Raw genomic sequence first — 13,795 nt, forward strand, 5'->3', positions numbered from 1 at the left:
GGGCGTGGTTTAGGAGCTGGAGGAGGCGTGGCCGCGGGCGAAGCGGGGCGTGGCTAGCGTCTGGTTACATCGTAGCGTCGCATCCGCCTTCCGGGTCGAGCCGAACCGAGCCGAATCGGGCCGGGCCGAGCCGAGTCGAGCCGAACGGACTCGGGCCGAGCCATGGGGCAGATCGAGTGGGCCATGTGGGCTAACGAGCAGGCGCTGGCGGCCGGGCTCAGTGAGTTTGGGGGGGGGGGGGGGGTCCTGGGGGTGAGGATTGAGGGTCTGGGGGGGGTGCAGGGGCTGGTTGGGTGACGGGGACCGGAGTGCTGCAGAGGGGTCTGAGCTCCCCCGCCCCACGCAGGGACCCCCTGTGTGCCCCCCCCCCTTCCACGGGTCGTGGGTGTCCCCGGGGGGGGCCCGGCCCCACCGACCGGGGGAAGCTGGGGGTAGCGCAAGCGGGAAGCGCCGGGGACGGCCGGGAAGAGGGCTAGAGCCTCCTCTTCCTCCTCCTCTTCCTCCTCCTCTTCCTCCTCCTCTTCCTCCTCCTCTTCCTCCTCCTCTTCCTCGTCCCCCTCTCCCCAGGTTTCCTGGCCACGCCGGGCAGCCAGAGTGGGGCAAACCTTCCCCCAGAGCCCCCCCAGCCTGGAGTTCCCCCCACCCCCCAGTTCCCATCCCTGAATCCCGGGGGGGTCCCGCACACAAGCATCTCCCCGCTTCCCCACGCGTGGGGGTCCCCGGGGCCATAATCCCGGGGGGGTGTGGGGGGCTTTATCCCGGTTTGAGGGTTTGTATCCCGGGTTTGGGGGGGGGAGGACAGCGTATCCTCAGGCAGGGACCCCTCCAGCCCCTCTCTGTCCCCCCCCCAGTCATGCTGACGGGCGGGATCGTGGCCGTGGCAGGGCAGTTCAAGGGCTGGTACTTCGCAGCGTACGCCATGTATCCTTGTGGAGAGGATGCCCGGGACTGGTTTTGGGGGAAAAACCCTGCCCCGGTTAGGGTGGGAGGCATGGATGGTGGGGGGGAGACATCCTCCTCCTCCCCGGTCTGGGCTCAAATCACTCTTTCCCTGCCCCGAACAGCCCTTTTTTGGGGCGAGGGTTGTGCCTAGGGATTAATCCTGGCCCCGAGCACCCCTTTCCTTGACACCCCCCCCCCCCGCAGCGTGGCAGGCGTCTTGGTCTGCCTGCTCGAGTACCCCAGGAGCAAGAGGAAAAAGGGTTCTACCATGGAGAGATGGTAAGTAAGTAAAAGTGGTGTGTCCCCCCCTTGCCCCTCACCCCTGTGACTGGGGGTCCTGATACCCCCCCCCCCCCCCCCCAGAAACAGACATAGCACCGGGGCCGGGAGCAGTGGGATGGGAGCAGGGCTGGATCCCATGGGTGGGTTCCGTGGGGTGCCCCATGCAGGGGCAGTGAGGAGATGGGGGTCCCTCGGGGCTGGGTGTCCCCCAAGCGGCGGGGGGCCGGCCGCTCTGACCCCCCCGGTGTTGCTCTGCAGTGGCCAGAAGTACTTGACGGCAGTGGTGAAGGTGTTTGGGCCCCTCACGAGGAATTACTACATCCGAGCTATCCTGCACGCCGCGTAAGTGGGGTGTGCGGGGTTGGGGTTGGGGTGCAGCCCCCCCCAGCCCCCCCTAAACCCCCAGTCTCTCACACAGCCTGGCCGTCCCCGCTGGTTTCCTCCTCTCCACCATCCTGGGCACTGTCTGCCTGGGCATCGCGAGCGGCATCTACCTGCTGGTGAGTGCAGAGTAGCTTTGGGGGGGGGATTTTGGGGGGGCTGGGGGCCCTGCTGGAGGAAGGGGTCCCCCCCTGATGGCCCCCATGGCTTTGCAGGCGGCGGTGCGCGGGGAGGAGTGGAGACCCATCGAGCAGAAGCCCCGGGAGCGGCCGCACGTGGGGGACACCATCAAGCAGCCGCCCAGCAACCCCCCGCCCCGGCCCCCCGCCGACACCCGCAAGAAGCAGCCGGCGGAGGTGGGGGGGCAGGTGAACCCCATCCCCGTCGAAGCTGAGTAACTGGGGGGGGGGTCTCCTGCCGCTGCTGCGCTGCTCGTGTTCCCGCTTCCCAATTGCACCCCGGCTCCTCGGTGGGAAACTGGGGTGGCTGGCTCCTGGGGGTCCCCAAATCCCCAGGGATGCTCAGCTCCTGGAGTGGTCCCCAGCTCCCAGGGGCTCCCTAGCTCCTGTTGGATCCCCAAGGATGCTCAGCTCTCTGAGGGGTCCCCAGCTCCTGGGTGTCCCCAAATCCCTGAGGATGCTCAGCTCCCTGAGAGGTTCCCAGCTCCCCAAGGGATCCCCAGCTCCTGGGGATCCCCGAATCCCTAAGGGTGCTCAGCTCCCTGAAGGGACCCCAGCTTTCCAAGCAGCCTCTGGTTCCCTGGGGGATCCCCAAATCCCTGGGGAACCTCAGTTCTCCGGGGAATTCCCAGCTTCCCGAGGGGTCCCCAGGCCCCACAGCCCCACGGGGATGGGGGGGGATCAGGCAGCTCTGCTCCCTGCACCCTCTCTCGCTGTTTTTTGTCACTTCTGCGGTCGCTGTTGCAATAAAAGGTGGGAAAAGCGCCGTCTCCCCCTGCCTCCTGCTCCCCCGGGGGGGGGGGCTGCAGCTGCTGGGGCTGGATTTGGGGGGGTTTTAAGGACAAATAGCCCAATTATGGGCAAGTGCAGCTGAAGCTGGGGTGAGGGCGTGCAGAATGCGGCCGCTGCAGGGCTTTGTCCCTCCTGCTGTGGGGAGGGGGGAACAGGGAGATGTCCTTAGGGGACCTATGGCGGGGAGGGGGGGCCATGCTGCTGTGCCGTCCTCAAATCTTCCATGGAGCTAAAGGTGGAGTGAAGTTTCGGGGACAGATGCGCTGGCACGTGGACCTGCAGCGCAGCTGCACAGCGTGTCCCAGAGGAGCCCCCAAAGCCTGGGGTGACCCCCCCGGCAGGGAAAGTAGTGTCTGCGTGGGGGGGCATTTCCCTCCCCACTCCCACTGGAGTGCCCAGGTGTGATGTGGGACCGTGTGCTGCTCGGTGGTATTGATCTCGTTGGGCATCAGCAGCAGCTCCAGGCTCCCCTCTACCTGCCCCCCCCCCCCCCCCCAAGTAACCCCCTGGTCTGGTGGGGGGGTGCAGACACCCCAGGACACCCGTGGGTGCTGGCAGGGCACGTGGGGTGGCCCCAGCAGGTGGCGCTGGGCCCGTGGGACGTGGGTGCCCGGGGGCAGAACCGTGGGAAAGGTGTGGGTGGTGGGATGCTGCGAGTGCCGGGGCTGGTCCCCCCCATCCTGGGGCTGGGGGGGGGTGTGGGGCACCCCCCTGCCCCATTACCTTCTCTATCGCCTCCCAGTTCATCCTGCCCTGCCGCACTGGGTGCACCGGTGCTTTGCCCACCGCGCTGGGGCTGCGAGATGCCCCACAGCTGAGCGTTGCCCCATGGGGTACCCAGGGATGTACCCCATCCCCATCTGCACCCATTTGCCCCCCCCGGCTGACCTCCCCACAACGCTGGCTGGGAACAGAGCAAGGACCATGCCCGGGGAGTCGGCCTTTATTTGCAGGCTGCACGCTGCCGGTATTAAATAGCACATATAGAGGAGACAATAAATAGCTTTGCGGGGGAATAAATAACCAGCCAGCCCCTGGGAAGCACTCGTGGGGTCTTGGGCACCGTGGGGTGATGCTGGACCCGGAGTTGCAGCCTTGGCGGGGGGGTCAGCAATAAATATGGGTTAAAAAAAAAGTCCCCTAGCAGCAAGGCTCATAAATAACGAGGTGATGGTTTGGGGGGGGGGGAGACACCCGGCTGTGTGTGGGGGGGGCCGGGCGGGTGCTCTAAAACAAGCACGGGTGGGGGGTGGTTGCGGTGACACGGTCACGCTATGGGGCTCCACGGGAGCCGGGGTCGGGGGGCTCAGCGCCCGGTGCGGGGCAGGACGCAGGTACAGCCCACCGGCACCCTAATATAGTCCACCTCGAAGGTGACGAGGCCGGGGCCGGTGGGACGTGGGCAGGGCTTGCGCCGCAGGACCATCATGGTCTGGTGGATGGCCACGGAGTTGAGCGACGTCGTCTCCCGACCCGTCTTGACGTCCACGCAGCCGCTGCAGAGGCACTCGGCGAAGGCCAGCTTGCGCGGGTAGCGGTTCTCATCCTCATCGATGCTGCAGGTGAGGTGGGGGGGGGAACATGGTCAGCGAACCCCTACCCCTGTGCCCCTCTCCCCCCAAGTCATCCCATGCTAGGATCAACAGGGATGCTCCCGGGAAGCGGCAAGTGAAGGATGCTCGGGGAAACTGAGGCACGCCGCAGCAGCCAGCGTGGGGTGTGTGTGGGGGGTGTCCCGGGTGGGGGGCCGCTCACCGGTAGCGCCACGGGGAGATGGAGCGCTCGTTGGGTTCGCTGCGAAGGCCGGCGCGGAGCTGCAGCGTGGGGCAGGCACGCTCGCGATGGCGACGGTGGCGGCGATGGCCGGCGTTGGCCTCCTGCAAGCGTTCCAGCTGCGGCACCAGCTGCACCGGCACGTAGTGGTCCCAGCGCAGGCTGCGGCCCAAGAGATGCGCGGGGGCTTCGCCGTCCCGCAGCTCACCCACGCTGTAGCAGTGGACGTGGGGATGGTGCGGGGGGCTACCGGGGCGGCGCAGACCACGGCACAGCATCAGGGTGCCCAGCAGCACCAGGGCACCCAGCCAGCCCTGTGTGACAGCCTGGGTCAGAGGGGGGGGGACCCAAACCCCGCACCCTGCCCCGGCACCCACCCCCCTGCCCTCCTGGGGACGCAGCCCGGAGCAGAGACCCACAGCCCACCAAGGGTTCCCCCCCCAACCTCAGGGGGCTTTGACATGCAGAGCAGCAGCACATGTGTGCTTGCTCAGCCCTCCCCAAAAGCGTGAGCCGGCACCCACACATGCACTGGCACATGTATGCACACACATGTTTACATGTGCACACATATACACCCCCACCTCCTAAAGCAGTAGCACACCTATGTGCATGCATATATGTATGCACAGAGTACCAGCACACGTATATATACAGCGGCTACCTGTACATATACACATGGGTACAGACAGCTATACACACACGCAGAGAATACCTGTATATACGCACGGACAGCCAGCACACATGTAGCTCTGCACAAACATACACGCGGTATCAGCGCAGGCGCCTGGAGCGCCAGCACATGTCAAGATACCACTACATGTGTGTAACACACACCCCAGCACCAGTGTGCATGCACAGGTGCATATGTACAAGCACATATATACACATATGTCCCATACTGCCCTTCCACGCACATCCACAGAGCAGTATCAGCCTGTGCGCATCTACACACCCACACAGAGGTAACAGCACATACGCATACACGCACACGGACATTTGTGCACACATACACACACATATATTACCAGCACACATGCCTACACCTGATCCACCCTTCCACACGCACACCCCAGCCAGAAACTCACACGTATATCACCAGCATATGTGCATAGAGCCACGCACATGTGCACATACAATACTGCCCAGCCCTTATACATATAGAGGACTATCCTCCCCCCCCCCCCAGCACGCACGTAGCTACATGTGCAAAACCACCAGCACGCACACATCCACATGCACGGCCAGCCTGACACACGCATCGCCAGCACATGTGCATCTACACACACAGCAGCAGCACCCACCAGCCTTCACGTTCCCACCCCCTCAAGCTGGGGACCCCTTTGTGCACACACGCACACGTGTGTGCACCCCCCCGCCACCCACATACGCTCTCACCCGCCAGCAGTCCCACCCCACGCTCACGCCGCTTGCACGCCCGTACCCCCGCAGCACCCGCTCCCCCCCTTAAGGCCCAGTATTACCATTAGGGGGTTACGGGAGCACGACAAGGGGTGGTGGGTGATGTTGGGGGGGTCCTTCCGAACTGCTACCCCGGGGATGCGGGCGGCCGAGTGGCAGCACAACCGCCGCCGCCGCCTTTATATAGGGCTTGGGCAGGTGATGTACACACACCTGGAAACTCCAGCTCTGGCTGCCTTCCTCCTCCCCGCGGGCCGTCGTACTTCCTTCTCAACTCGAGCGTTGTTTCAGCCCGGAAATTGGCTCCCGACACCCCCAAAATTGGGGAGGGACACGCACAGACCGGTAGGGAAAGGGGTGTCCACCAGTTTGGCTGTTCCGGTGATGGGCATAGAGCATCGTGGGGGTGTGTGGTTCAGGTCGCGGGAGGGCTGGGGTGCCGGCGGACGGGTACCCAGGGCATCCCGTGCCCGCCGACGGCGGGCACGGGATGCCCTGGGTACCCATCCGCCGGCACCCCAGCCCTCCCGCGACCCGTGGGGACAGGATCCCATAGCCCCAGCCCTGGCCCCGTTGCGTAAGCCCGGCGGTGATATCACTGTCACATTCCTGGGTCTGCCAGAACAGAAATCCCAAATTGGGCAACTCTGGAAAAGGCTGCGTCCACCCTCTTCTGCTGCTCTCCGGTCCAGCAGCGAGGGATGTCCCGGTGACGGTGGAGGCTCAAAGCCAAGATGATGGTGCTGAGCTGAGAGGGGAGGATGCGGTGGGACCAGAGGAGCTGGTTCAGGGATGAGGGTCCTTCAAGGAGCCCCCCTCGCACCCCATCCCGCTGCAGAACCCGGCTTGGGTTCACCCGGACCACGGCACCCTGCTGGCACCGTACATGCCGCGCTGCACCGTGGGCTCAACGCCTTTGGTGTGCAGGGAAAGGATTCGGGGTCAGGGTGCCAACTGTCCCCATAGCCGTCCAGTGGTCCCAGTATAGCGGGAAACACAGTACTGGTGGTGGTGGGGGGAAGGGTGTGGGAAAGCAGCTTTGCACAGCTGCAGGACCAGGCACAGCCACAGCTTTGGTCTTTTACCGGAGAGATGGGATTTGCACCCCGTTTTGGCAGTGACTTTATGGGGTGCCACATCCCCCAAGCAGAGCCTCCCGCATGCAGGTTGGGGTGCAGGGACCCCATACATGATCTCCCAAAGGCCTGGATGAGCCCAGAGGCCCCCCCAGATTATGCCAGGTGAAGCCAGCTACGGCACAGGTTGCAGAGCCCTCCGCTACCATCAGTGGGATACTGGTTTAGTAACTGGGTGCAAGGAGCAGTCCCACAGCCCCAGAGGTTGGCAGGGGGGCTCAGGGGCACCAGGCACCCGCAGCGAGGGGATGCGTTGCTCCCCGCAGGAGATGCAGCAGCTCTTCCAGCTCCACAAGGCTGCTTGTGCCGGCAGCAGTCGGTGCGGCCGCAGGATCATCAGGAGAACAAGAAAAATAAACTACACACCCCAAAGATGGGAGGGGAGATAGGCCCCCCGAGGCAAGGGAGAGGGAGGACAGGGGATGGAGAGAAGAGTAGAGAAAGGAAGAACTGGTTATCAAAATACTTTATTTCAGGGAGATCCCTCAAAAAAAAAAAAAAAAGAAAAAAAAAAGAAAAAAAGGAAAAAAAAAAAAAGGGAAAAAGGACCCTCCTTGTTAAACAGACATCCCCACACCACCTTCAGGGCTCCTTTTAAATCAACTAAAACAATCCGATGCTTAAAATAAAAGACAGGTCATTTTCCCAATCAGACTTTAGTCAAGAATATATATATATTTTTGTTCCTGGGGTGGGAGGGCAGGGGGAGAAGGTCATTTTGCCAGCAGTTCACAGCAGTTTTCGGCTCTCTCGTTACACAGTATATAGAACTGCATTGCTGAAGACACTCAACACACAGCAGGGCTAACTAGGAGAATACAACTCAAGGCTAGCAAAGAGGAGAGGGCAGAGAGAAAGAGAGGAATAGTGAGAGCATCCGACAGGGCTGGAGTCCTCTGTGCATAATTTACATGGAACCGGCGCCGGCAGAGCCAGGGGCTGGCCCCGCTCACCCTTCGGGAGCCGGAGCGAGTCGTCACGGGCATCTCAGCTGACAAAACTTCAGTATTTTTTTTTTTGTGTGGTTTTTTTTTTTAAAAAGAATCGCAGCCAAAATAAGACAGAACTGCAAAATCCCAAAGTGGCCGCTTTTACACTATTTATAAAAACATGAACAGTCACTAAAGGGCAGAGCGGCGCTCCGCGCACGGCCCACTATACTTTCCCCGGGATTTTGGCCCGCTTGCGAGCGATGGCATCTTCCACCGCCTTAAGCTGCTTCAGGAGCTCCTCCCGTCGCGACAGGGTGCTGGACTTGCCCGCCTTGGCACCCGTGGGGCCTGGCTCGGATGCTTTGCCCGGTACGCTCGTGACTTTGCTGGAGCTCTTGGACTGAGGCGAGAGCTGGCGTTTCCTGGCAGGGAGAGAAAGCAGAGGGTGGTGAGATGCTGCTCGGCGGCAGCACGCCGCGCTGGAAACAAACCCCGTCAGCGTCTGCTTCGGCAGAAAGCATCGCTCTAAGCGCTGGTGGAAGAAAATGGGTTCAAGATGCAAGGCCTGGGGCTGGAAAACTTGCTGAAACAGTAGAAGATCAGCTGCTCTGGGGGGGGATCCTGAAATTTAAACCCAGCACCACGGCCACCATGATGGCAACCCCCAAGGGCTGTGCCGGCTGTTGTGAGCAGCTTGCTGGGGATGGACATGTGCAAGGCAGCAAAGAGGGGGGAGCGTCAGAGGGCAGCCCTGGAGAACTCCCACGGTCTCAAATCCTGACAGCCCCTGCCCTGCGACGCAGCTCACAAACACCCAGTGTCGCACTCCAGTTCTGCTCTGAAGCCGCTTCGCTGCAGTCCGAAGCCGTTGCCGCGAGAGCAAAGCAAAGCTGGGGGAACTCTCCCTCTCCTGCACACGGGGAGCCTGGCTGGCCCCGCATGGGGAGGACCGCGGGCCACCGGTCCCCATCGCTAGCAGCAGCGGCTTTTCCTGGATCGGGCTGTGACCGGGGCTGGAGGCAGGCAGCCCACGGCTCTTGCTGCCGCAGGCCACCACTTCCCCTTACGGCAGAAGAAGGATGACAGGACCGGGAAGTAGAGTGGCATCATGAGCCTGCCGGAGTTTTGCAGTGCTGCTAGCTTGCACCGAAGGTGCAGTCTGAACCTCGGCTGGCTCCTTCTGATGACTTGGACCATTTGGGAAAGCCTGTTGCCACTGCTGCTGCCAGCCTGCTGGTGGATGTCAGCGGTGGGAGTCACCGTCTCCTCTCTTAATGCCGCTTGCACCCTTTCGTACTACATTGAAGAGAAGCGGGGCTGTGCAAGCATGACCCAAATAACCCCAAGGAGTTCAAAACAGGACACAGAACTACGCTTCAGATGCCCTAGAGAAACCCAGTGTGTCCTTAACCACCCCTGTGCCAGGGCACAGGGCACATTGAACCCACCACGCAACACTGCCAACCCAAACAGCAGTAGGCAGAAGAGGGTCAAGAACCAAGGATGCGGTCAACATGACCAGTCTGAGAAGGCTTAAGTTCCTCTTCGCTGCTAGAAAACAGGACCTCAGGGCCTGAAGGAGGACAGGGCTGTGGCAGCCAGGGCTAGGTTTTGGTCTGGGAAGACTCTGACACACAGAAATTGAGGCTCGCTCATGCCCCAAGCTGGGGAGAGGGGATGACACGAGTCCTGCTGGCCAAGGAAGGCAGGGGTGCAAGACAGGGCTGCTCACAGAGATCCTCGGAGAGATGACACTAGAGAAATGCAAAGCGACGCCGGCTGGCTGCAGGCAAGGAGGACAGAGGGAGCTTTAGGTGTGCCGCGGAAGGTGCTCCACAACCCTTCACCAAAGGGCTCTGAGCGGAGCACACCCCAAGGCCCCTGGAGCCACACGTCCAGTTCTGCAATGGGGCATTTCCAGCACAGGAGCGAGTGCAGACTGCCAAGAAATCGGATGTGAGCTGGTCACCTGTCGCCAGAGGGGATGGAAAGGCGCTAAGCCAGGGCTAGTCACCAGTCTCGTGCAGGGGCCACATTTTACCATCTCACAGCAGCAAAGTGAGCAGCTGAGGGTATGCCAGACTATGAAAGAAAGGGCATCGGGCACCCGAGCCAGGTGCCACGAGGAGCTCGGCAGGAGGGTGAAGGGGTTGTACTTTCTTTCTCATTAGCACTACACAGCGCTAGCGACAGGCAGAGGCACTGGCATGAATGAGCTTGCACCTAACCCAGTTGGCTCCTCTTGCTGGGACTGACCTCAAGAAAACCCCCAGGCTCCTGCTCATTTCTGAGCTGGAACAGCTTAGCTGGTGGCGTGTGAGCCCCTGAGCACCTCTGGCTCCTGCCCAGGGAGCTCCGCGTCCTTCCTCTTGCTGTGCCTCCATGGCAACTAGAAACTACAGCCAGAGAGCATCAGAGCTGCCCCGAGAGGAGGGAGTGAACTGCTGGAGAAGTGTGAGCCCCAGCCTGGCCCACAAGACACCCAGGAGAACAAGCGGGCACTGACCTGTCTGTCTGTGCAGGAGAAGGTTTCGGGTTCTGGCCTCTCTGTCGCTCTTGCTTGGGTGAAGAGAGTCTCCCGGTTGCCTTCCTGTCACGAGAGCCTATCGGGAGACAAAAAGGTGAGACGTTCTCGCTCACTGCCAAGGTATGGGTCGCTACCCTGCCTACTGTACCGTCTCAGCAGTGTACGGATGCTCTCTTGAGACCGACCGGATCGTGCCAACAGAAGGCCAAGTCCAGCAGCAGCTAGAAAAGGAACCCTGTCTTCACAGGGAGCAGAAAAGCTAGTCAAGGCTGTGCCTCATGGTCAGCTGTACAAAACATTACCTGCGGGGAGCCGCACCGGCCCTCTCCTCACCCTCCGGCTGCTGGAACAAGGCTCCTCCACTGCGCTTTTAGGCTGTGCTTTGCTTGCAAACCTGCGGGGCAAGGCTGGCCCTCGCGGACTGAGTCAGTGCTCCATTATCCCCCAGCAAATCATCCAGTTTGTGAGCAATGGGCACAGCGGCATCTCAGCTGGCTCCACGCTGGCCAGGTAACAGGGTGTATTGGCTTAAAGAGTGCTGGGCAAGTGCAGCTCTGCTGCTTTTGGAGCCAGCTGGGGCCAATCCACAGGCAGCATCACCCCCATGTTTTCGTGCCCTGCCCGAACGGAGCTGCTGTGGGGACTTGCAGGTGGTGGGAAGCCCACTGGGGTCCTGCAGCAGCATTATCCAGCTTTGCTGCAGTGGGTTTCCCAGCCGCTGCTATCCCAGCGCACAGAGGGGCAACTATAGCTGCGGATCTGATCGCAGCAAGGTTACAGTACAGGGAAGCGAGACTCAGGGCACAAACACCGACCAGCTTTGTGCTGGGACACTGGAATGCAGGCTGCATGCCGGAGGGTGCCTCTTGCTCAGTCCCGATTCAGTCAAGGGTATGCTTGCCACTGGGAGGTGAGGCTGAGTTGCCTTCAGGGCTTGTGTCCCATTTGCTACTGCTTAAAAATGCTTTATAACGTATAGACAACAAATAAAGTATATAATTACATCTACATCTATGTATCTATAAAATCAGCACAGTTTGCTAGGTCGGCCCATTAATTTGTCTGCAGCTCAGCAGTAGTTGTGAACTAGATCCCAGTGAACTTCAACCTCACCCAGTCCCTTCCATGCTGCCTTTGCAGGAGTCGAATGCAACCAGGCTATTAGCACAGAAATTTTTTCTGGCTGGCACCCAGAGTCAACAAGATACACCTACAGCCGAGACAACACGGAAAACAACATCACGTGTCAATGCTGGCTTGTACGTCAAAACCAGGCACCTCTGACTGATGACCCCCCCCCCCTTTGTTTTTCGGCAGCGACAGCAGAGGCTGGAGCGTGGCATTTAGGTCCCTCTTGATGCAGCGTGCTAGCTCGGTTTTCTGAGGTGCTCGTACTGCTGCTGAGGATTCAGACACAGGAGAACACCTGGAAAGCCCATGTCTTTCTAAACATACGGGGCAGATCAGATTGTGTCACACACAAGTGGGGAAATCATCTCATTTCGCAGGATGGGTGATCTAGCCAATTATTACATCCATCCTGGAGCCTTGGCAGCCTGTGTTCCGTTTCTAAGCACCGCCACAAGCCTTTCTATCGGGAGGACTAAGATCCATTGCGATGCACTGAAATACAAGGCAGAGAAGACCCCACGATACAGTAAGGGAAAACCCTATGACTTCCACAGCCACATCCAATGACGTTACTAGAGAACAGGAGGCTGCTGTGGGATGAATACGTACCTACAGCAGAGATGAGCACGCTGTGTCTTCAAAGCGAGGGTTAGTTTTTTTTTTTTTTTTAGTGGAGTTACACAGACATAGTGGAGCCAAGGTACTCGCAATGTGTGCCACAAAACAGCTAGGCAAGGCCGGGTTTGGCCTGCCCAGGGCTGACCTCACCTCGCTTACTTCACAAACCAGAGCGTCTCACCTCCACCGTGTATTTGCAGCCGGACGGCTAAAACGCCTGCGTTATCTGGTGGCAATCGCACACTCTGAGGTTTTGGAAGGACACATGCCTGCAATTAACCTCTCTAGCAAGTGGACTCTTGCAGGAGAGACTTTCACCGGACATTTGTCACTGGAGCATCGCCTCGAGCGGCAGAGCAGGAACCCAGCCAGGCCAGGAGTCCCTGGGATGGCTGATATCTCACCTCTGTCAGGCGACAGGTTCGCCCGTTTGGCTGGAGGAGAGGTCGGCCTGTCTTTGTCTGCTGGCTCGTATCTCTTCCTGCTTCCTTTGTCAGCTGCCTGAAATGGAATTAAAACAGACAACAGAGCTGAGCAGCCACTTCCCTCTGGGGAGGGAAGCAGGCAGAGATATTTCCTGTGACGGGTGCCCACGATGTGCTGGCTGGCTCACGCAAGCACATCTCCTATTAAACTCTTTGTGCATACCAGTCCCAATCATCACTGGCACCATGTAATTCCCCTACCACCGTAAGCAAACAGCAACCTCCTCTGGCACTGGGGCTAACGTTGCGCTATTTTCATAATTGTCAGAAATGGAAAAAAAATAGCAGCATTTTGTGGAGTTTTTTTTCAGCAGCACCAAGGATAGCAAATGTCAAGGAGGCATGTGGAGCCGTGCCTTCTTCCAGGATCTGACCATGCCAGCTGGTAGTTATGTGTAATTGCACACTCCTCCCCACGGAGCATGCTTCACAGACTCGATAAAGGCGCCTCACGTCATAGCACAGGGAAGTAGAGAAAACTGCGGCCTCAGACTGCAACGGGGAATTTGGACTGTCAGAAAAAAAAACATTAACGTTTCAAAAACAGGAACCTACCCATGTGACTGGGGCCAACACCCTGCTGTGGCACAAAACCCAACAAGGCCGAACTCTCCCACATGAACTGGATTACAATCTTAGCTGAAGGCACGAAAGCGGGGCATCAGGCTCAGTCGTAAAGAGGAAAGAGCCAGGCTCCCCGCGGAAAGCGCGGCTGGTGGCAGGCACCCCAGAGAGGCGAGGCAATCGCCACTTTTACCTCCTGACTCAATTAGCGACTCGTCAGCGGTTCGCTCCAGAGCAGGCAGTGGGAGGAGAGCTTGCTCGGAAGCGTGCGGGGAGCATGCTTTCAGTGGGCAAGGCTCCAGCGCATGCGGGACTGCGCCGCGCACGCCTTCGCCTCGGTGCTCCGGCTGCAGCCTTCGAGAAAGCGGGGAAGAGCCCTTGAAGCTGCAGCAGGAATGTGCCCCAGGGGAGCCGCCAACACAGTCCCAAACTCAAGCCACCACAGGGTGTGTGCTGCCAGACTGGTTCTGTCTGCCGCCCTTCAATCCCCAGCTGCGGACCTACCCGGCTGAGCTCATCCCGACGGCACGGAGCCTCGGGCTCCCCTTCCGCCAGCCCCGAGCCTCAGTATCCATCCCATCCGCCCCTCGGACCCCCAGCGCGGAGGGAACTGCACCCACCCTACCTCTCA

The 13,795-nt window shown here is 60.2% G+C and overlaps 3 protein-coding genes across 9 annotated transcripts in view; 1 reads left to right on the forward strand and 2 right to left on the reverse strand.

The window, feature by feature from the left end:
* The first annotated feature begins 32 nt into the window (after positions 1–32).
* On the forward strand, positions 33–2,551 carry LOC128145378 (cytochrome b-245 light chain). The gene is made up of 6 exons (XM_052795314.1): positions 33–220; positions 852–921; positions 1,147–1,221; positions 1,483–1,566; positions 1,643–1,724; positions 1,821–2,551. The coding sequence occupies exons 1-6, from the start codon at positions 163–165 to the stop codon at positions 2,001–2,003; spliced, it is 552 nt and encodes a 183-aa protein (XP_052651274.1). The 5' UTR covers positions 33–162; the 3' UTR covers positions 2,004–2,551.
* A 1,282-nt stretch (positions 2,552–3,833) lies between these two features.
* On the reverse strand, positions 3,834–6,182 carry IL17C (interleukin 17C). Its single transcript, XM_052795315.1, has 3 exons — positions 5,985–6,182; positions 4,332–4,663; positions 3,834–4,132 (listed from the first exon to the last, which is right to left on the reverse strand). Exons 2-3 carry the CDS (start codon positions 4,625–4,627, stop codon positions 3,883–3,885), a joined length of 546 nt encoding a protein of 181 aa, XP_052651275.1. The 5' UTR covers positions 4,628–4,663; positions 5,985–6,182; the 3' UTR covers positions 3,834–3,882.
* A 1,176-nt stretch (positions 6,183–7,358) lies between these two features.
* The window catches only part of ZC3H18 (zinc finger CCCH-type containing 18), a 51,184-nt gene continuing 44,747 nt past the window's right edge, over positions 7,359–13,795 (reverse strand). For all 7 annotated transcript variants that reach the window (XM_052795267.1, XM_052795272.1, XM_052795268.1 and 4 more), the window contains 3 exons: positions 12,520–12,616; positions 10,346–10,442; positions 7,359–8,261 (listed from right to left, as the gene is read on the reverse strand). In XM_052795267.1, coding sequence (XP_052651227.1) covers positions 8,063–8,261; positions 10,346–10,442; positions 12,520–12,616 — 393 coding nt within the window. In that variant the 3' untranslated portion in view covers positions 7,359–8,062. The remainder of the gene's footprint in view (positions 8,262–10,345; positions 10,443–12,519; positions 12,617–13,795) is intronic.

This window comes from Harpia harpyja, chromosome 9 (genome assembly GCF_026419915.1).
Source record: "Harpia harpyja isolate bHarHar1 chromosome 9, bHarHar1 primary haplotype, whole genome shotgun sequence".
Classification (NCBI taxonomy): domain Eukaryota; kingdom Metazoa; phylum Chordata; class Aves; order Accipitriformes; family Accipitridae; genus Harpia; species Harpia harpyja.